Genomic DNA, 21,247 nt, shown 5'->3' with positions numbered 1-21,247 from the left:
AAAGATCAGAGCAGAAATCAATGAAATAGGAACCAAAAAAACGGTAGAACAGATCAACAAAACTAGAAGCTAGTTCTTTGAAACAATAAGATTGATAAAGCCCCTGGCCAGACTTATCAAAAAGAAAAGAAAAAGGACCCAGATTAATAACATCATGAATAAAAGAGGAGAGATCACAACAAACACCAAAGAAATACAAACAATTATAAGAACATATTATGAGCAACTAATAGGCCAGCAAATTTGACAATCTGGAAGAAATGGATGCATTCCTAGAGACATATAAACTACCAAAACTGAACCAAGAAGAAATAGAAAACCTGAACAGACCTATATATTTATTTCAATGGACTCTCAGGAGTAATGGGGGACAAACAAATTTCTGCATTCGTGAATCTCTCCAAGTTGGTTTTAGAAAAGCTATCAAGGGAAGCATGGGTTGTTCAGTTGGTTGAATGTCCGACTCTTGATTTCGGCTCAGGTCATGATCTAAGGGTCGTGGGATCAAGCTTCAAGTAGGGCTTCTCACTCAATGTGATGCCTGCTTGGAATTTTTTTCACTCTCCCTCTTCCTCTGCCCCTCCCCCTTGTCATGTGTGTGCTAAATAAATAAATAAGCAAGCTACCAATTCGGTTTCCATTCTGAGCTCTAGCAAATTCTAGATTAATTTCTACTGCATGGTTTTCTGTTTATTTAGTTTAGTATCTCCTCAGATACACCAAAAACACAATAAGAGTACAGTTATGACTGTACATTCTGTTTCATTTGCTTCTTCTATAGAGCCAGAGATTCAACTATAGGGAATTTTAAAATTTCATTTGTGAGTCCTGGGGTTTAAAGTAAACCCCTTCTCTCTACCTTTACTCTTGACTTTTATCCTCTGTTTCTTTATCTCTGTTTGCCATGGTCTCTTTTTCTTGCCTAATCAGCAACATTCACAACCTTTTATTACAGTATATTTTATAATTGTTCTAGTAGTTGTTGTTAATCTCTTACTATGTCTAAGTTAAAAATTAAACTTTATCACATATGTGTATGTATGGGAAAAAAACAGTATACATAGGGTTTGGTCAAATTGTAATCTCAGGCATCCATTGGTGATCTTAAAACATATATACCTTGTGGATAAGGGGGCATTGCTGTATTTGACATAATTCCCAATATTTCTCATTGAATGGTCAAATGATTTCAGATCTCTTAAAACCATTTTTTATAAAAAGTTTAAAAAAAAGAATCTGATCATTTGTTTAAAGGTTTTGTACAGATGTGTTTAACTTAGTCTGATCCTGTGGTGTGTAGCCTTGTAATTAGAAAGCCAATTAAATGGTAGTTTCCCTGAGGGACAGTGCTTAGACTTAACGGGTGAAAAAGAAATGTAGTTTTTGTAAGAAGGCCCCTTTGGGAAATTACCATAGAGCTGTGAACTGTGATAAAAATAAAAGTTTGCATTAAAATGGAAAGAACTTTAGATTTCAAATTCCTGACCTTTAATAAATAAAAAAATGAGAACCTAGGCTTATTGATGGTGGCATCAGAGCCTTAAATATGTAGACAACTCCAGATAAATTATCCTCAGCTGCTCCTTAGTATGTCTCGACCAAATAGTATAGTCAAGATAGGTACTGAGATCCTCAGACCATCTCACCTTCACCCAACTCCATGGTGGGGGAAGTGAGGTCTTTCTCAGCCACTGGCTGGATAGTTAATACCATATGAGATTTAATACTTTGTTGTTCCTATGTCAGAAAACAGGAGATCTAAACAGGAGGAAATACGCTAGAAGAATTTCACAACCTTTCTAACATGCCAAAATAGAATGAATGAGAGAGCCCTCATTTTGTCTTAAGGGTTGCAGCTGTTTCATGGCTTCAGTTTCTGGTTATTTTTGCAGCTCTCATTGACGGTGTCCACTCTTGGCTTTGCCTGGACAGTTTTGCACATAAGCATTTTTTAATGAATTAAGGGTTTTCTTCCTATTTTTTTGCAAGATAAACTTGGGAAGATTAGAACATTAAGGGTGAAATGTCAGACTAAAAATTTCTTTTTATGATGTATTCTGCTCATTTTCCCTCGGGCTTTAGGAGCTGGAAATCCAAAGTGCACAATTGCAATTGTTTTGGGAAGAACTAAAAATGCCTCTGCAGCCAGGTAATAAAATAATTGTGATTGAGAAATCCATTTGGGAATAAGAATTGCGCTTTCTATCCACATAATTTACTTAAAATTTGCCATTTGGTCAGGGCACCTGGGTGGCTCCGTTAAGTGTCCAACTCTTGATTTCCACTCAGGTCATGATCTCAAGATTGTGAGACTGAGCCCTGTGTCAGGCTCTGCCCTGGGCATGGAGCCTGCTTAAGATTCTCTCCTTCTGCCCCTCCCACCTCTGTCTCTTCCTCCCACCTCTGTCTCTCCCTCCCACTCTAAAATATATATATATTTTTAAATACACCATTTGGACTTACAAATCATGATAATATAAAATATGAGATTAATGTCACATTTGTGTTTCACAGTTATTTCACTATAAGATAATATTTAAGAATCATTTCAGGAAGTGTTGCTCTATGTTCTTCACTGTGGAATTTCCTGCATTAAAAAGTGTTGCTGAATCCTCAGAGCTGTTTGGATCAGATTATAAAATACATAAAAATTTTCAGAACTGTCTGTAAGTAACTAAGTGATTAGATATATAGATCAAAGTTGATAGAGTCTTGCAAAATTTGATATTGTGTATCAGTTCCCAGTTTCCATTGCTGAGCAACGAGAATCCTCAAATAACTAACTTATTTTCAAATCATTGTTACTGTTCCAGATCACAGCCAACATCCAACTCTGCTTGATGTATGTCTTTTACACAATTCCCATTCCACACATCATTGCTTACATGATTACATAATAACAACAAAAATGACAATTGCAACTCCACCTAGGATCTGTTTTATTTTTCCACTTAGCACACTTTTCCTAACATCTGTTTTTCTTTAACTAGATACAAACAACACAGCATGGTTCTTGTCCCTATCAACACACCTGGAGTAGAAATAATAAGGCCTTTGTCAGTGTTTGGCTACATGGGTAAGTACTCAACCAATATGAGCATGCATTAGCAAGCAGGACGACTGAAATATGCAATAACACTTAAGGGAACACATAGTATTATAATGTAGGAGATGTATTCTTAGAAGTCCTTTAGTGCTGATGACTATCTTCATATAAATGCTGGTGGAACTCAGAATAAAGCAAAGAGAGAGAAGTGATGTAGCATTGGACTTCATTTTGTTTCCTTTTTGGAAAGGGTAGATTGTATTCAAGGAACAGCAACTAAGACTGATGCTTCTGTCATCCTGGAGAATGCTATAATGAAACAGACGTAGAAAAATTAAATCTAAGTAATCAATAATAAAATTCACTTTTTTTTTTTGAGAGAGAGAGCAAAAATGGGGGTGGGGGACAGAGGGAGAGAGAGAATCTTAAATAGGCTCCAGGCCCAGTGCGTAACCCAGTGCAGGCCTTAAGAGCATGACCCCGAGATCATGACTCCAGCCAAAATCAAGAGATGGATGCTTAACCAACTGAGCCACCCAGGCACCCCAATAAAATTCACTTTTGTCTTCAAGTTTAGCTTTCTTAACCAATCGAACTACAAAAACTATTAATAAGCAATGAATTTTGACTGATTTGAATGCAAAACTTTTCCTTCCTTCTGTTCTTTGGGTGGAATTTCTAAAAAGCAAGGATACTTTTGTTTCCTATTACCTACCTCAGGCTCCTTGTTCATTGTTCTCTTGCTGCTCAGGTCATTCACTCAGCAAGTATTTATTGAGGGCTGACCACTGTTCTAGGTGCTTGGAATACATCAGCGAACACAATAGGCTAGGATCTATGCCCTCATGGAGTTTACATGCTAGGGGAAGGAGAGAGTAGCAATAACTACAAACACATAAATAATTAAATTACAGCAAATCAGCAGGTAAATGCTATGGAAAAGTTTATTGAACCTGATCCATATGATCTTCTGTGGTGACCCTGGCTTTGTCTTTATTGTTGAATATGGCTAATAAAAATGTTCAATACCAGATGTAAGACTTGGAGTTTTGGAGAACATTTGACATCACCTCCCACAGGATGCAGCTGTAGAATATACCCACAGACTAAGCATAGTTTGCAAGATGGTGATGAATAAGCTCACTAGAGGAAATTGTGCATGGGGATTTGTTGGGTTGCAGAGCAATGGTCTGAAGACCCCCAAAATGGATTTATAATTTAAATTGCCTGGAAATCACCTCTATTGCAGAACCTGTATTTGAATTTTCAGTGAGACAAATTCACCAGCACCTCTCCAACTCCCATGCCCAAGGCCAAAAGAAACAATTGTGGAGAAGATCAATTATTAATGTCTATTCTGACAGGAAAAGGGTGTGGAATTTGCATGAGATTATCTCCAGAACTTGATGAAGGGTGGGTGGGGAGCAGGAGGAGGGGCAGGCGGTATGATGTAAAGACAGAAATGTTCCCAGTCTTCATCAAATGCCAGCATTTCCAAGAGGCAAACATAGGGAACAAGCCTGGACTGGGAGTAAACATACCTCAAAGTCCAGTCACTGCTTTGTTTTGAATACTGAGCCTGCTCTGTCCCTTGCAGGAGGCTCTTTGCCTCTTCAGGCATTGATTTACACAATGATAAAATAAGAAACTTGAATTACATTACTCACTTTTAATTTTTGAACCACTGGAAACTTTTTCTCTTTCCAAGCAAAATTTTCTATGGAAACCCATATATTAGAAGTCTCAAAGAAGAAGCAGTAATAAAATAATAGTAAGATAATCTGATTGGGTCTATGAAGCCACCTTCCATTTTAGTAACTCTGCAACTTCAGAAAAGAATTTGAAACTCTAGATCAAATGATTTCTAAAATCTCTTCTAAGTGGAACAGTTGATGAGTTTTCTAGGATATGGAGTGCTAAGGGTTCAGAGCTTGAGGTCTACCTAGGAATATCTGACGTATAAGGCTCTTAAGTCCTACTTCTGAGTAATTTCTTTGAGTAATTATTAATTATATATGAATATTTTTTTGGTCAACTCATTTCACTCTTTAAAATTATGTTTTCTATTTTATAGATAATTTCCATGGAGGACATTTTGAGATTCATTTTAATCAAGTAAGAGTTCCTGCCACCAATTTAATACTAGGTGAGATAAATTGGAGAGATGATTCTCCAGTATTGTGTACTAAAATATTTTCAGGTCTAAATCTGAAAAAGATAAGAAATATACTTTGATTTAGATACTTTTCCCTCCTATTCCACTTATGAGGCAACATTGTTCATGGTGGATTTTTTTTTTTACATGGAATAATATTTAAGTGTTTGATTTGGTTTTATATATCACATCAATTGAAAACATAGCTAAGTATAAAAAATGTACAATTCAGAGCAATATACTTTTTCCTAAAACATGACTTTCAGGTCTCCACTTGTTCTAAGAAAACCTCAATGTTCTTTCTGAATTCAAGTCTTATATATAAACACATTAGAAGCATAAATAACTTTGCATATTGAATGCCTGGAATGACCTCATCCTCTTGCTTACTAAAATCCTACCCAACCTTCAGAGAACATCTCAAATGGCACTTCTTTCAGAATGGTTTTGTGCTCTTCACCCTATCCACTCAACAAGCCCCTGCTGCCTGCCAGGCCCTCCTTTGCCTTTCTTTGTTCTCCTCCATATCCCTTATCCCTAGCATCCTTGCCCCTGCTTCTGGATTCTGAACTCCTAGTGTAGGGACCGTGTCTTATCTATCTTCGTAACCAGTGTGGCACTTAAAAAATATATGGATAGTTGGTACTCAAGAGACAGTTCCTGAATTGGATTAAAATGTTTAACAGTGGTAGTTTAAAAAACATAGAAATCAAAAGTTCCAAAAATAATGAACATTATTACAGAGCTGACTTTTTTCCTACCAGAATGCCACAATTCTCATTGAGGGGGCAGTTCATCGTTTTCTCAAGATTTGTGTAAATAACAAAATAAGTGGGCTGTGGCCACTTTCATGTTCTTTCTTTCTTTCTTACAGGTGAAGGTAGGGGATTTGAAATTGCCCAAGGCCGCCTTGGACCAGGCAGAATCCATCACTGTATGAGAATAGTAGGGGTGGCAGAACACGCTTTGCAGATTATGTGTGAACGGGCAACACAGAGGGTGTCCTTTAAGAAGAAACTATTTTCACATGTAAGGATGATTATTTATTTGAATTTACTATAGCCCCATGCACTCACTGACCTTGTAACAAAACAGCATTATTGATCTTAGGGAGATTTCCTCTATGTAAATAAGATGCTTTTTTTCCACAAAGTATATTTTTCTGTACTTAAATATAGTCTAATGAGAGATCTTTAACTTTGTGAAAGATTAAATAATTCCCAACATGCTTCAGCACAGCACAAAGAGTATGGACAGTTCCTTCAACTTTCTCAGACTCTTGTTCTCTAGAGAACCTGGTACATTAGCATTCTCTGTGGATCTGAGAGGGCTGGCATAAAGAAGAAGGATTTGCCTTGTTCTTTGGCTTTCTGAAGGGAATTAGTAATAAGTGGGGAAATACAGGAAAATAACCTACAACTCAGTGAGAGGAGAGAGATCTAAAAAATGGAATGGCCTGCTTCTGTAGGAAGTGAGTTCCCTGTTACTGGAGAAATGCAAGTAGAAACGGGACCAATATTTGGTGGGATGTTCATGATTTTTTGAATTCCCATCTATAAGTTATGTACTATGGAGTCTGTTCTTTACAAAGCACAATAAACAATATAGTTACATGTGCCCAATATAATCAAAATTAGAGAATATTTATCAAGAGGGAAAAGAAGCAGTCATTCTGACTTCCTTGCGAAACTTTATAAGTGGGATATTCAAATCATATTCCAAAAGCCCTTCTTTTAAGAAGGCAAGAAAAATTATTCTTAAATGTTCAGTATTTAGGATTGCTAACATTTTAGTGTTAGGTCAAACGTAGGCTAATAAAATTGTATTTGTGTTTGCTGGACATGTACATTTTAGTACACTGGTCCCCTTGTACATTTGTGAGCATCTTTTAAAATTTCACAGAATATTTTTTACCTTAAATTCCTATAGACTGTGTTTTCTTTTTGTGAAATACTATTCAGCATATCTGTGATTTAGTTATAACACTGTTCTTATGGAAAAATATAACCTATTTTATGGTGCACACCTAGGGATAATTTTGTGGGGAGCCCTTTTAGTATATGGCAAGGGCAAGGAGTTCAGCTGTTGGATGGACACTGTGGGAGGAAGTAAAATAAGGTATCAACTTTTGGGACCATGGATGCAACTCCATGCTGCTCTGAGTAGGAGCTAAAGAGTTTGCTCATGGCATCAATTTCACTTCCTATACTTTTCTCTTTTCAAGATTGCCATCCAAACCCTGGAGCAGAATGCAGGGAGGACAAGGAGAGATGCAGAGACATCTTGAACACATAAAAGCTCTCTCCTTAAGTTTCATGAGAGATGTTTTTAACATTATACCAGAGGGAAATTTCCCTCCTGCTTTTTGTAAGTTAATGTATCAAGCAGAACAAGCCTGAGCTTTTCAAAAACATGCCTCCCTTCACTGGAAACTTCTTGCATTTGGCACAAAGAAAATGATCTGGCAGAAGCAAAAGAGATGTTGAGGCATGCCATAAACAAAAATATGAGCCAGATTTTTTTTTTTCAGTTTATGTATGTAACATTCCATTTCCCTGAATTTGGAGACTCTTTTCCAGCTGCCTTCTAAATTATTTCAGGCACTAAAGCAAAAAGTTCTGTATCAAAATAATGTCTTAGTAAATTAATCTGGCACCTCCTTAGAGCACTCAGTTTCTGAATGCTTTTCAGCAAATCAAGGGTCAGTAGAGACCCAACTGAGAACACTTTCTTTTATTCGAAAGTTAAAAAATAAATGTATTTGTGATCTGTTCATGAAGTTATAATCACCCAGCTTTATAGTTATCAAAAAGATACTTACTGCTGGGGCTTATTTGAAGTTGTTAATTTAGAGCCTTGGTTCAACCTCTAGAGTCATCCAATAGAAATACGTTCTAGTAACTGAACATTAAAAAAAAAAAAAAGCTTTAGTTAAATAAAAAAAATTTCTAATAGCTACATTTTTTAAAAGTAAAAAGAATGATGAATTTGATTTTTATAATCTATTTTATTTAGCCCAGTGTATTCAAAATGTTATCACTTCAAAATGAAATCAATATAAAAAGATTAAGGTATTTTACATCTTTTTTTTAAAACTACTGATTTTACTAAATTGGGTGTATAGTTCCCATTTATGATGCATCTTAATTCCGACGAGGCGTATTTCAGATGCTCAGTAGCCACATGTGGTTTTTAGCAGCTGTTATGTTGAACATCAGTGTTCTAAGCAAACTGATCAAATACCACCATTTAAGAAATGTACTGCAGCAAATATAACCAAGCATAAAAATGACTGTGGAAGGTTAATGTGGATCAAGTAATAGCACTGTAATTGGCTGCTGATCAAACTTAACAAATTATTCTCCACTGTAAATATCAGTTCTATGACGAGGAATGGAAACAACAACAACAAAAAACTCATTATGGCCAACCAGAAGTATCTGTTATTATCTACTGAGTTTCATTGCTGAATCAATCCTGAATGTTCGGTTGCTTGTAGGATTTTATGATAAAGGTTTGGTCTCTATATTCTTTAGTGATATATCTCCTGTTTCATTCTTGACATTAGTAATTTGTGCCTACTTTTTCCTTTGTCAGTCTTGCTAGAGGTCTGTTGCTTTTACCGATCTTTTCAAAGAATATAAAATATGTTAATTATTAACATACAAAACTATAAAATGCAGTTGTTATATTAGGGCTTAATATTAACAAGATATGTGTTTCATTGATTTTCTCTATTTTATTGACTTCTGCTCTTTATTATATACTTCCTTTTGCTTCCTTGTGTTTGTTTTGCTTTTTGGATTTATTTTGGTTCTTGAAGTGGTAGCATCCATCATTGATTTGAGACTTTTCCTCCTTTTTAATGTATGTTTTTTAGTGCTATAAATTTCCCTCTCAGTACTGCTTTACCTGTGTCACACAAATTGTGATATATTGTGTTTTCATGTTAATTCAGCTCAATGTATTTTTCAATTTTCTTTGAGCCTCTTCCTTGACACATGAATTATTTAAGAACTGTGTTATTTAGTTTCCAAGTGTTTGGAGATTTTCCTGTTACTCTGTTCTTAATTTCTAGTTTGATTCCATTGTGGTTACAGAACAAACTGTATTATTTAATTTCTTACAAATTTGTTGAGATTTGTTTTGTGGCTCAGGATATTGTTTCTCTTACTGTTTGAGAACATTGGAAAAGAATGTGTATTCTCCTGTTTTTGGGTGGAATGTTCTGTAAATGTCTCTTAGATCCTGTTGCTTGTTGGTGTTGTTGAATTCCTCTGTATTCTGGCTGATTTTCTGTCTAGTTGTTCTATCAGTAGTTGGGAGAGGGGTGTTGAAGCTCCAGCTAGGATTGTGGATTTGTTTACTGCTCCTTTCATTTCTGTCAGGTTTTGTCTTACATAGTCAGCAGCTCCATTGTTTGCTGCATACACATTTAAGATTGCTACTACTTCTTGATGGATTTACCCTTTTATCATTATATAATGACCCTCTCTGTCTTTGGTAATTTTCTTTGTTCTGCTTCATCTGATAGTAATATAGCTGGTCCTGCTTTCATGTGATTGTTTGCATATTACATATTTTTTATTTTTTTGTTTTGTTTTTAGCTTGCTTATATCATTATATTTGAAGTGAATTTCTTCTAGTTGGCACTTAGGTGGTTCTTGTTTTTAATCCACTCTATCAGTCTTTGCCTTTGTAATAATTCATGTTATAACTTAAGTGTGCCATTTAATTTATTGTTTTATGTTCTCTGTTTTTCATTTGTTTTCTCTTTCCTGCATTCCTTTAGATTAATTTAACATTTTTAGAATTCCAGTTTGATTCATCTGTAGTGTTTCTGGGTATACCTTTTTGTATAGCTCTTTTATTTTATTTTTTTTTAAAGATTTTATTTATTTATTTACTTGTCAGAGACACAGCAAGAGACAGAACACAAGCAGGAGGAGTGGGAGAGGGAGAAGCAGACTTCCCACCGCCAAGCAGGAAACGCAATGTGGGGCCTGATCCCAGGACCCTGGGATCATGACCTGAGCCAAAGGCAAATGCTTAATGACTAAACCACTCAGGCACCCCTAGCTCTTTTAGTGATTGGTCTAGGTATTACATTATATAAATATATACATATTTGTATAAATGCATGTATTTTATCAGTCTACCAGTGTCCTCATTTTATCCGTTTGAATGGAGTATAGAAACTTTATCTCCCTTAATTTAAGTCTCTTTAACCTCCTTCATTTATAATTGTCTTCAATATTTCTTCTACATAAATTTAGAATGACATCATAGTGTTAAAATTTTTACTTCAACTGTTAAACATAATTTAGAAAATTCAAGAAGCAAAGAAAAGCCAATTGTATTTAACTATATATTTTCTTACTGTGTTCATTCTTTCTTCCTGATTTCTTAAGGTTCCTCTTTCTGTTTAGGGAAATTCCTTTAGCCATTCTTTTAAGAGTCTATAGGTGACATTTTTGTTTGTTTTTCTTTATCTGAGTACATCTTGATTTCTCCTTCATTCCTGATGTATATCCTCATTGGGTATAGGATTCTGTGTTGACAATTCTTTTCTTTTAGTACTTGAAAAATATCATGCCACCTTCTTCTGGCATATACATATTTCCCCTATAGGTGAAATGTCATTCTTCTGGCTGCATTTACAGTTGTGTCACTTTTTAGAAGTTTAATTATGATGTGTCTTTTGAATTTCTTCAGTTTATCCTGCTTTGTGTTCACTCAGCCTCTTGAATCTGTACGTTTTATCTCTTGCCACATCTGGGAAGTTTTCACTGCTATTTCTTTGAGTATTTTTTCAGTCTTTCCCTCTCTCTACTTCTTGGACTTTGATGACATGAATGTTAGATCTTTTGTTTTAGTTCACAGGTCCCTAAGATGGTTTCTTTTAAATATATTTTTCAGCCTGTTTTCTCTTTGGTTCAGACTGACAATTTCTATTGTCCTATCTTCCAGTTGACTAATTTGTTCCTCTTCCCTGCCATTCTGCTCTTGAGCCCTCCACTGAGCTTTTTATTTAAACTATTACATTTTTCAGGGACACCTGGGTTGCTCAGTCAGTTAAGCATCTGCCTTCAGCTCAGGTCCCAGAGTCCTGGGATCCAGCCCTATGTCTGGCTCCCTACTCAATAAGGAGTCTGCTTCTCCCTCTGCCTCTACCCTTGCTCACTCCCACACTCTCTCTCTTTCTCTCTCTCTCTCTCTCTCTCATAAATCTTTTAAAAAATTATTACATTTTTCAGCTATAAAATATCTAATTGGTTTTTATTTGTATCTTTTACTTCTTTGCTGAGACTTTAGTTTCTTTGATGAGGCTACCTTGCAGAGGGTTTTTATCACGAATAGATGTTGTACTTTATCTGCTTTTTCTGCATCCATGGAAATGATCATATGGTTTTTGTCCTTTCTTACTGATGTGATGTATCACACTGATTGTTTTGCAAATATTGAATCACCCTTGCATCTTGGGGATAAATCCCACTTGATTATGGTGAATGATTTTTTTAATGTACTGTTGGGTTCTGTTTACTATTTTGTTGAGGATTTTGCGTCTATATCCATCAGAGATATTGGCCTGTAGTTCTCTTTTCTTGTGGTGTCTTTATCTGGTTTTGGTGTCAGAGTACTAATGCCTTTAGAATGAATTTGTAAGTTTTCCTTCCTCTTGTATCTTCTAGAATAGTTTGAGAAGAATGGGTATTAATTCACTATATTCAATTAAAATTGGTGAGAGTGAACATCCTTGTCTTATTCATGATTTTAGGGGAAAAGCTCTTGGTTTTTCACCATTGAGTATGATGCTGTGGAGTTGTCATTTATAGTCTTTATTATATTGATGTATAATATGTATGTCCCCACTATACCCATATTGTTGAGAGTTATTATCATGAACAGAAGTTGAATTGTGTCAAATGCTATTTCTGCATCTATTGAGATAATCATATTATTTTTATCCTTCATTTTGTTAATGTGGTATACCAATTGATTGATTTTACAGATATTGAACCATCCTGGCATCCCCAAAATAAATCCCACTTGATTGTGGTTGATGACCCTTTATTATACTGTGGTGTTGAGGATTTTTGCCATCTATGTTCATCAGGGATATTGGCCTGCAGTTTTCTTGTTTTGTAGTTTCTATCTCACTTTAATTTCAGCATAATGGTGGTGTTGTAGGAAGAATTTGAAAGCTTTCCTTCCTCTTTTATTCTTGGGAATAGTTTGAGAATAGTTAATAACTCTTTAAATGTTTGGTAGAATTAAGAAGCCATCTAGTTCTTGTTTGTTGAGAATTTTTTATTATTATTGAATCATGTCATTACCAGTAATCATTCTTCCTGACTCATTTTTGGAAGATTGTATGTTTCCAGGAATTTATCCGCTTCTTATAGGATGCCCATTTTGTTGGCATATAACTGTTCATAGTAGTCTCTTCTAATTAATTGTATTTAATCAATTTCTGTGGTGTCAACTGTTACTTCTCTTTCATTTCTGATTTTATTTAGGTCTTCTCTGTTTTTTTCTTGATGAGGCTAGCTAATGGTTTATCGATTTTATTTCTGCTCTGATCTTTATTATCTCCTAACTTCCACTAACTTAGGTATTTATCTGTTCTTTTCCTAGTTAATTTAGGTGTAAGATTAGATTGTTTGAGATTTTTCTTGTTTCTAGATCTGTATTACTATAAACTTTCTTCTTACAACTGCTTTTACTGCACTTCATAGACTGAATCATTGTGTTTTCATTTTGTCTCCATGTATTTTTTAATTTCCTCTTTGATATCTTTGTTAATTCATTGGTTATTTAGTAGCTTGTTGTTTAGCCTCCACATGTTTGTGTTTTTCCTTTTTTTTTTTTTTTTTGGTTGTAATTGATATCTAGTTTTATACCATTGTGGTTGGAAAAGATGCTTAATATGATTACAATTTTCCTAAATCTGTTGAGGCTTATTTTGTGACCTAATGTGATCTATCCTGGAGAATGTTCCATGTGCACTTGAAAAGAATGTATATTCTTTGTTTTGGGGTGGAATATTCCCTGTATATGTTAAGTCCATCTAATCTAATGTGCCATTCAAAGACACTGTTTCTTTGTTGACTTTCTGCCCCAATGATCTATCCACTGATGTAAGTGGAGTGCCATATATATATATATATATATATATATATATATATATATATATATTGCCCTTCTTTATCTCTTGGCATGGTTTGTTGTTGTTTTTAAGTAGGCTCCTGTTTTTAAGTAAGGCTTGAATTCATGACCCAGAGAGTTACATGCTCAAACAACTGAGCCAGCTAGGTGTCCCAACAGTTTTTGTTTTATTTTTTAATATTTCTATTTTTTTTAAAGATTTTATTTGTTTGATAGAGCATGAGAAAGAGAGCACAAGTCCGGGGGCAGGGGGCAGAGGGAGAGGGAAAAGCACACTCCACTGAGTGAGAGCCCAATTCATATTTTTGTGAGTCGATTTCTGGAGTCTCTTCTGTTCCAAAGACCTATCATCTCTCCCTTTGCTAATACCACACAGTCTTCAGATCAGGTAATGATCTGATTCCTCTAACTTTCTTCTGTTTCAAATTGTTTTTGTTATTTTAGTTTCTTTGCATTTCACATAATTTTTAGGAAAGGTATATATTTATATATTAGGACAGGTATATTTATATCCACAAAAATGTCCTGCTGAAATTCAGATTGGAATTACACTAAATCTGTAGAAGAATTTGAAGACAGCTGACATCTGTACTATTAGTCTAACAGTCCACAAACAGTATTCCTCTATATTTAGGTTTCCTTTTTTTTTTAATCAATTTTATAATTTTTAGCATTTGGATACAATGCATTTTGTTAGATTTGTGCCTTTTAAAAATTCTCTTGTAAGTAGCATTTTTAAAAATTCAGTTCCAACTGTTCAATGCTAGTATATAGACAAAAAATTGATGTTATGTGTTGATCTTGTATCCCATGATTTTTCCTAAACTCTATTAGTTCTAGGAAGGTTACTTTGTTTGGTAGTATCCTAAGGATTTTCTAACAATCACGTTGTCTGTGAATATGGATAGTTTTACCTCTTTTTTTCCCCCCAAACTATATGCAATTTCTTTCTCTTGACTCACTGCATTGGCTAGGACTTCCCTCAATGATGATAAATAGGAGTGGTTAGAGTAAACATCCTTGCTTTGTTCCCAGTGTTGGGGGAAAAGCACTTAGTCTTTCATCATTAAGTATGTTAACTGTAGAATTTTTTAGATGCTCTACATTGGGTTGAATAAGTTCCTTTCTATTCCTAGTTTGCTGAGAGTTTTTATTATGAATACATGCTGAATTTTGTCAAGTGCTATTCAGGATCAACTGACATGATCATGTACTTTCTCTTTTTCGGGTTAATATGGCATATTACAATAATTATTTTTCTTAGTAATTGATTTTTTAATATGAATGAACCTTGCATTCCTGGGATAAATCTTACTTGGTTGTGGTGTAACATTCTTTTTATATATTACTGGACTTTATTTCCTCATAGGTTTTTACATCTATATTGGTCTTGTTTATTCTTATCTGGTTTTGGATTAGGGCAATTCTGGCCTCATAAAATGAGTTGGCAAGTGTTTCCTCCATTTCTACTTTGTAGAAGAGATTGCATAGAATTGGTATTATTTCTTCTTTAATTATTTAGTAACATTTACCAGTAATACTATCTGGACCTGATCATTCTTATTTCAGGAGCTTTTAAACTGTGAATTCAACTTCTTTAATATTGTAGAATACTCTATTTCACCTGCAGTGAGTTTTGGTAGTTTATGAATCTTGACAAATTGGTCCACTTCATTTAAGTTGTTAAATAATGTGCTCTGCACACATGCCTGAATGTGTGGGTTCCAAGGCCCAGATCTGGAGTCAGGGAGCCTCCACTTCAGCTTCAGCTCCAACCCCCATTCCCCAACCCAGCTATTCCCAGAGAGTTCTGCATTGCAGTTTATAGGTGCCTATATAGATTAATAATGTCATTTCCAGTGACTTCTACTTCCAGAAAGATGAAACAGATGTAATTTCCCCCATTCCTTTTGCTGAATACAACTAAAAACCTGGGTATTAGCTATAAAACAAACACTGGAAGACTCTGATAGGTGAAGAGGAGGTGGGAGACTGGCTAAACTAAAAGAACAACATGGTAGTGAGTTCCCTGGGTTTTCTTTTTGCCTAATAACATTCCAGACTTGGAGCTGAAAAAGTTAACAAACTGAAAATGCCTCTGAGCACAGACAAAAATTTTTGAAAAATACCTCCAACAGAAATCCACCCTATTTAGCTGAAGGTTTGGGTAGGCGGAGCCTAGCGAAACAGAAAACTTTCAAAAGTCACGAATCACAAGGAAAGAGACCAAGAGAGGAGGGAAGGAGCAAAGAACTACAAAAACAATGAGAAAACAATTAGCAAAATGGCAATAAGAACATATCTATCAGTAACTATTTTATTTTTATTTTTTTAAAGATTTTATTTATTTGACAGAGATCACAAGTAGGCAGAGAGGCAGGCAGAGAGAGAGGAGGAAGCAGGCTCCCCGCTGAGCAGAGAGCCTGATGTGGGACTCTATCCCAGGACTCTGGGATCATGACCTGAGCCGAAGGCAGAGGCCCTAACCCACTGAGCCACCCAGGCGCCCCTCATTAACTATTTTAAATGTAAATACGCTATTTAATCACATCATAGAGTGATGGAATGGATGAAAAAAATAACCAAAACAAAACAAAGTAAAGACCATTCAATGGGGAAAGGTTAATCTCTATAGTAAGTGGGGGTGGAACAGTTGGACATTCATAGGCAAAAAAAATGAAACTTGTCCTAAACCTTACACCTCACACAAAATTTAACTCCAAGTAAACCATAGATCTAAATGTAAAAGATAAAACTATGTAACTTTTAGGGAAAAAAATAGGAATGAGTCTTTGTGACAAGATTAAGCAAAATGTTCTTAAGACACGCACCAGAAGCACAACCGATAAGAGAAAAAATTGGCAAATTGGACATCATTAAATTTAATCACATTTGTACTTTGAAAGTTACTCTTAAGAGAATGAAAATGTAACATACTGGGAGAAGATATTTGGAAATTGCCCATGTGACAGTTGACTTGTATCTTTAATAAAGAGCTCTCTAAACAGCAGTAGGAGAACAATCCAATTTAAAAAGTGGGGATGTGGGGCACCTGGGTGGCTTCAGTGGGTTAAAGCCTCTGCCTTCGGCTCAGGTCATAATCCCGGGGTCCTGGGATCGAGCCCCGCATCGGGCTCTCTGCTCAGCAGGAAACCTGCTTCCTCCTCTCTCTCTGCCTGCCTCTCTGCCTACTTGTGATCTCTGTCTGTCAAATAAATAAATAAAATCTTTTAAAAAAATAAATAAAAAAAATAAAAAGTGGGGATATGACGTGAACAGACATGTCACCAAAGAGAATATAGAGACAGAAAATAAGCCCATCAAGAGGTGATCAGCATCATTAGTCATAGGAAAATGCAAATTTAAACTACCATGAAATAGCTCTGCACTGTTAAAATGACTAATAAAATGACTCACCTCCTATCTTTTTATGTTTCTGGCTTATATTTAAAAAAAAAATACAATACCAAGTGCTAATGTTTCAGAGAGCAGTTGAAACTATTATATACTACTAGTGGGAATGCAAAATGATACAGTTGGTCTGGAAAACTGTTTGACAGTTTCTTATAAGCATTTACCAGATTACCTAGTAGTCCTGTTCCCTGCATTTGCTTTAAAAAATGAAAAGTATAGTCCTACAGAAACCTGTATGCACATGATTACAGAAGCTCTGTTAATAATCACCAAAAACTAGAAACAACCCAAATATCCTTCAGCGGGTGAATGGATAAACAAACTGGTACATCCTTACAATGGGATACTACTCAACGATAAAAAGGAATGGACAGTTGTTGGTACACAGAACAACTTGGTCCGTGACAATCACAAGCATTATGCTGAGTGAAAGAAGCCAGTCTCTAAAGAAATACATACTACATGATTCCATTTACATGACATTCTGAGAAAGGCAAAACGATAGTAGCTGATAACTTACCATCAGTGGTTGTGAGAGTTTAGAGGTCGGGGAGGGTATGACTAAAAAGGGGCAGCAGCTCTAAAGAGGAGATGGAACTGCTCTGTACCTTGATTGTGGTTACAGCAATCTATACATGTGGTACAGTTCATACAACTGTTCATCAAAGGCAAAGGTCACTGTTACTAAATAACACAACAAAGGACTGCTGCACCTTCCCCACACTGACATTGTCCTGGGGATCATCTCAATTGTCTATAAACAAGTCCACCATCAGATATTTATCCGAGTTTCAATGAGACTATAAGATTAGCACTCAGGAGGGCCAGGGAGGAATGTTTTAGCAATAAGATGGTTGCTCAGTTCAGCCATCTTGACTTTAGACATCAAGATATCCAAAATAAATTATCTTTCTCAGCAAAGAAAATGTCTAGCATTGTTAACTAAAGTCTGGCAGTGTTAACTTTCGCATTGCTCAAGTACGTGGTTGGCTGGTACATATCAAATAAATGAACTCCGCCATTAAACAACAAAGTAAGGCTTGGGAACAGTCATTGGCCTAGAGTGTTTCGCCAAGCTACAAGGTCGTGTTAGATGTGGACCTCATGCCAGCTTATCCAGTCCTCCTTTTTGCTGCCCTTTGCTGCCCTGCAGGAGGTTGTGGCTCACTGGATTGCTGAAAGCCGCATTGCCATTGAGAAGATACGTCTGTTGACCCTGAAAGCCGCCCACAGCATTGACACTCTGGGCAGCGCTGGTGCTAAGAAGGAGGTAAGGCCCCTTGGGCCACTGTCTGCCAAGCCTTCTTCAGTTTCTTTCACCCACTGGGCTTTTCAGGTTTTGTGGTACCTTGATGGTACTCAGAATATTGGAAACAACTTCTGTGATTTTGGTTTCAAGATTATAAATATATGTCACTTGCTAGTTTTCCTTTCACTTGCCTGTTTTAGGGAATGATTTTCAGGATGTAGAATATCTTCAGCATTCTTGAGATGCAGCACCAGGGAGTAGGGAAATCCAAGACTATACAGACTTGGAATTATACCCAGTATGTCACTTTCTGGCATGTGGTCTTGGGCAAAGTATCTGACCTTGTTGCCTGTGGCCTAGGGTTCTAGTGAAGAGTGACCAAGGTGATACAGAGTGCACAGCACTTTGCTACCACATGGTATAAATGCTTCGTAAAAGATGTATCTCATCTGCTATCTTTTTATGTTTCTGGCTGATATGGAGTAAGAATATAATTGTTTAATTCTAAAAACCAATAAAAATTGCTAAGAGAAAACTGATTAATGAAGGCTCTTGAATTTTTTTTAAGATCCCTAAGGTGATAAATGTGATTTATCATCTGCCTTAAATCCTTTTGGAAACAAGGCAAGTCATAAGTAATAAAATATAATTTGGAAGAGACATCTCTTTCCAGAATGTCTATATTGACAGAATTATGGCCATTAGCCTCATTACAATGAATCTCTTTCTTGGCTTCTATCAAAGATCCTGTTTCAGTGATGAATTCATGTGGGAAAGTTCCCTTGTCTCATTTCACAAAGAAAATACAGACTATATCAAATTCTGTGACATTGTTCCTTTCCTAAGAAAGGAACATTCCTTTTTTATCTTGCTTATGTAGATAGCAATGATTAAAGTGGCTGCCCCTCGGACTGTCTGCAAAATTATTGACCGGGCGATCCAAGTGTGTGGAGGTGCGGGTGTTTCCCAGGATTACCCTCTGGCTAACATGTAAGTAGATGTCACTTAGTAATCATCTACATTTGACAGGCTTGGAATGGAATGGAATTAAAAATCTATAGCTGCCTTGACCCTTATTGTTTCAAAAGAAAACAAAGATACTAAAAGTATAATTCAAGGCTAAATAAGGTAATATAGGTACCCAGTACCAATAAATAGTTGCTCTTATGATTACAGTTATCATTTTGCTCAATGATGTCAACTTTTCCCACATTGGGGTTCATGCGCTAGCGAGGAAATGACATTGGGGGTTCACCCCGAAACCAGAATGATGTGACAGAAGCACAGATGACACAGGGCACCCAGACCCAGGCTTGGGTATGTCCTTAGGACTGTTTGCCCCCTCCACAGGGATGCCTCAGGCCAGTGACCATCTAATGTCCAGATTCTGGTTGCTGGGAGTCAAGGAACACTCTCCAGTGCCTCACTACAAGGTCCCCCTGCCACCTTCTCTCCCACACTGGAGACAAGAGTCTTGTGCCCCACCAGTTTTTCCCATCCATTTTTAACCATAAGAACTAAATATATAGTACTACATATTTACAGTATATAAGTATTACATATTTATACTTCACTCCATGTGGCTTACCTAAGATATCTCTTAGTTCTAGCAACTTCTAGAACCCTAAAGCAAACCAAGACAGAGATTAAGCCCACTGCACTGGGCCATTTAAGATTTCTCTCCCCAAAGTGAGAACTTTCTGTGGCATTTCATACACTCTTAGGCTTACTTTCCTTGATTCTCTTTGTGTTCTTTTTATTGTCTTGGCGAGAGTTCAAAAATGAATAGTCTTGGCTTAGAGTCAGTGACTGACATTGAAGTATGATGTTCCTGGTCAATAACTCCTGCCATTCCTGCTCCTTTTGTTTTTTCCAGGTATGCCCTAACACGAACCCTGCGCTTAGCAGACGGGCCCGATGAAGTCCACCTCTCAGCAATCGCAGCGATGGAGCTGCGGGACCAAGCTGGAGGCATTAGGTCCAAGATGTAGCAGGTGGCGGTGTCTTGCCTTCATACACACTTAACAGGCTCTGGCATTTGCACCTCGTTCTCGTCTCATGCCAGTTTGAGCACAGGATTAATTACTCATTTTCATTAAAGATTTAAGCATCTGTTTTGATCATTGGATTTTATAATTTCAAGGGTCACAAAGGTTTAAGTTAAATAAGAAATTCTATAGCTGCCGTCGTTCAGTCTATTACCTATGTGGTTAGCCTTTATTTTTAAAATATTCGACTTGTAAAGAAATAAGTAAACTGGAGAGCTGAAACATAGGCATAAAAGTATTTTGACTTTTTGAGTCCCAGGAACTGTTCCATTGAAGTAAATATTCAAGGAATCATTGCTCTGTAAAAAATACGGTGGGATGTCTTTTTTAACACTGGTTTTAGAGGGTGGTTTAACACTTTGTAGTACCACAGTGTTTGCACTGTGGTAAGGACCGACTGAGTCATTTTAGAATTTATATAAGCCTCTTCATAATTCAACAGAAAGCATGTATCCATAAAATCTGAACGCAGCTTAAAGTCTACTAGAAAACATGGCATATTACAAGAAAACATAATTAAGAAAGTTTTAAATTATGTATAATATGTTGATGAGAACAGTAGATAGTTTAAACCATAAGAAAGTTATTTTGTTTTGAGAAGAGAGTACCAGCCATCTGTTCTGAATGCCATCCCGTTAATATCAACACCCTAAGCAAACATCCTGTGGCTCTTTAAATCAGTGCTGCCAGTACAGTGGCCACTGGCCACATGTGACTCTTGAGCACTTTAATTGTGCTGAGTGCAACTGAGGAACTTTTGATTGTTTAAAATTTTAATTAAATATCAATTCTTAACTCAGTTACTGGAAAACTTTTAAGTATGCTAGCAATAATTTGGGTATGTGAATTGACCTTTTCAAATGTAAATTTCATGAAATCTAAATATGGAGCACGTGTTTTGGCTGAAAATTTAACATCCAAATTAAGACACAATGTAAGTGTAAAATGTGTACCAAATTTGGAACACTCAGTGTGAGAAACAGATAAAATATCTCATTAATACTTTTTAAGTAGTGATTTTATATCTAAAATGCAGATATAAGGCATACCTTGTCTTATTGTGCTTCACTTTTTGCACTTCTTACAAATCAAATGTTTGCAGCAGCTCTGCGTCTGGCAGGTCAGCACCATTTTTCCAACAGCATTTGCTCACTTTGTCTGTCTGT

The 21,247-nt window shown here is 36.1% G+C and overlaps 1 protein-coding gene across 2 annotated transcripts in view; it reads left to right on the top strand.

The window, feature by feature from the left end:
- Positions 1-20,161, top strand: part of LOC111155153 (acyl-CoA dehydrogenase family member 11) — a 91,164-nt gene extending 71,003 nt beyond the window's left edge. The window contains exons 14-20 of one of the 2 annotated variants that reach the window (XM_022515230.1): positions 2,083-2,149; positions 2,991-3,076; positions 5,121-5,192; positions 6,076-6,230; positions 17,938-18,054; positions 18,914-19,023; positions 19,910-20,161. In XM_022515230.1, the coding sequence (XP_022370938.1) occupies positions 2,083-2,149; positions 2,991-3,076; positions 5,121-5,192; positions 6,076-6,230; positions 17,938-18,054; positions 18,914-19,023; positions 19,910-20,024 (722 nt within the window). In that variant the 3' untranslated portion in view covers positions 20,025-20,161. The remainder of the gene's footprint in view (positions 1-2,082; positions 2,150-2,990; positions 3,077-5,120; positions 5,193-6,075; positions 6,231-17,937; positions 18,055-18,913; positions 19,024-19,909) is intronic. The other variant, XM_022515231.1, reaches the window with a different exon arrangement.
- Positions 20,162-21,247: the final 1,086 nt, after the last annotated feature.

This window comes from Enhydra lutris, unplaced genomic scaffold (genome assembly GCF_002288905.1).
Source record: "Enhydra lutris kenyoni isolate GAN:26980312 unplaced genomic scaffold, ASM228890v2 scaffoldscaffold39, whole genome shotgun sequence".
NCBI classification, from domain to species: Eukaryota; Metazoa; Chordata; class Mammalia; order Carnivora; family Mustelidae; genus Enhydra; species Enhydra lutris.
This window is presented reverse-complemented; position numbering and strand designations above follow the sequence as displayed.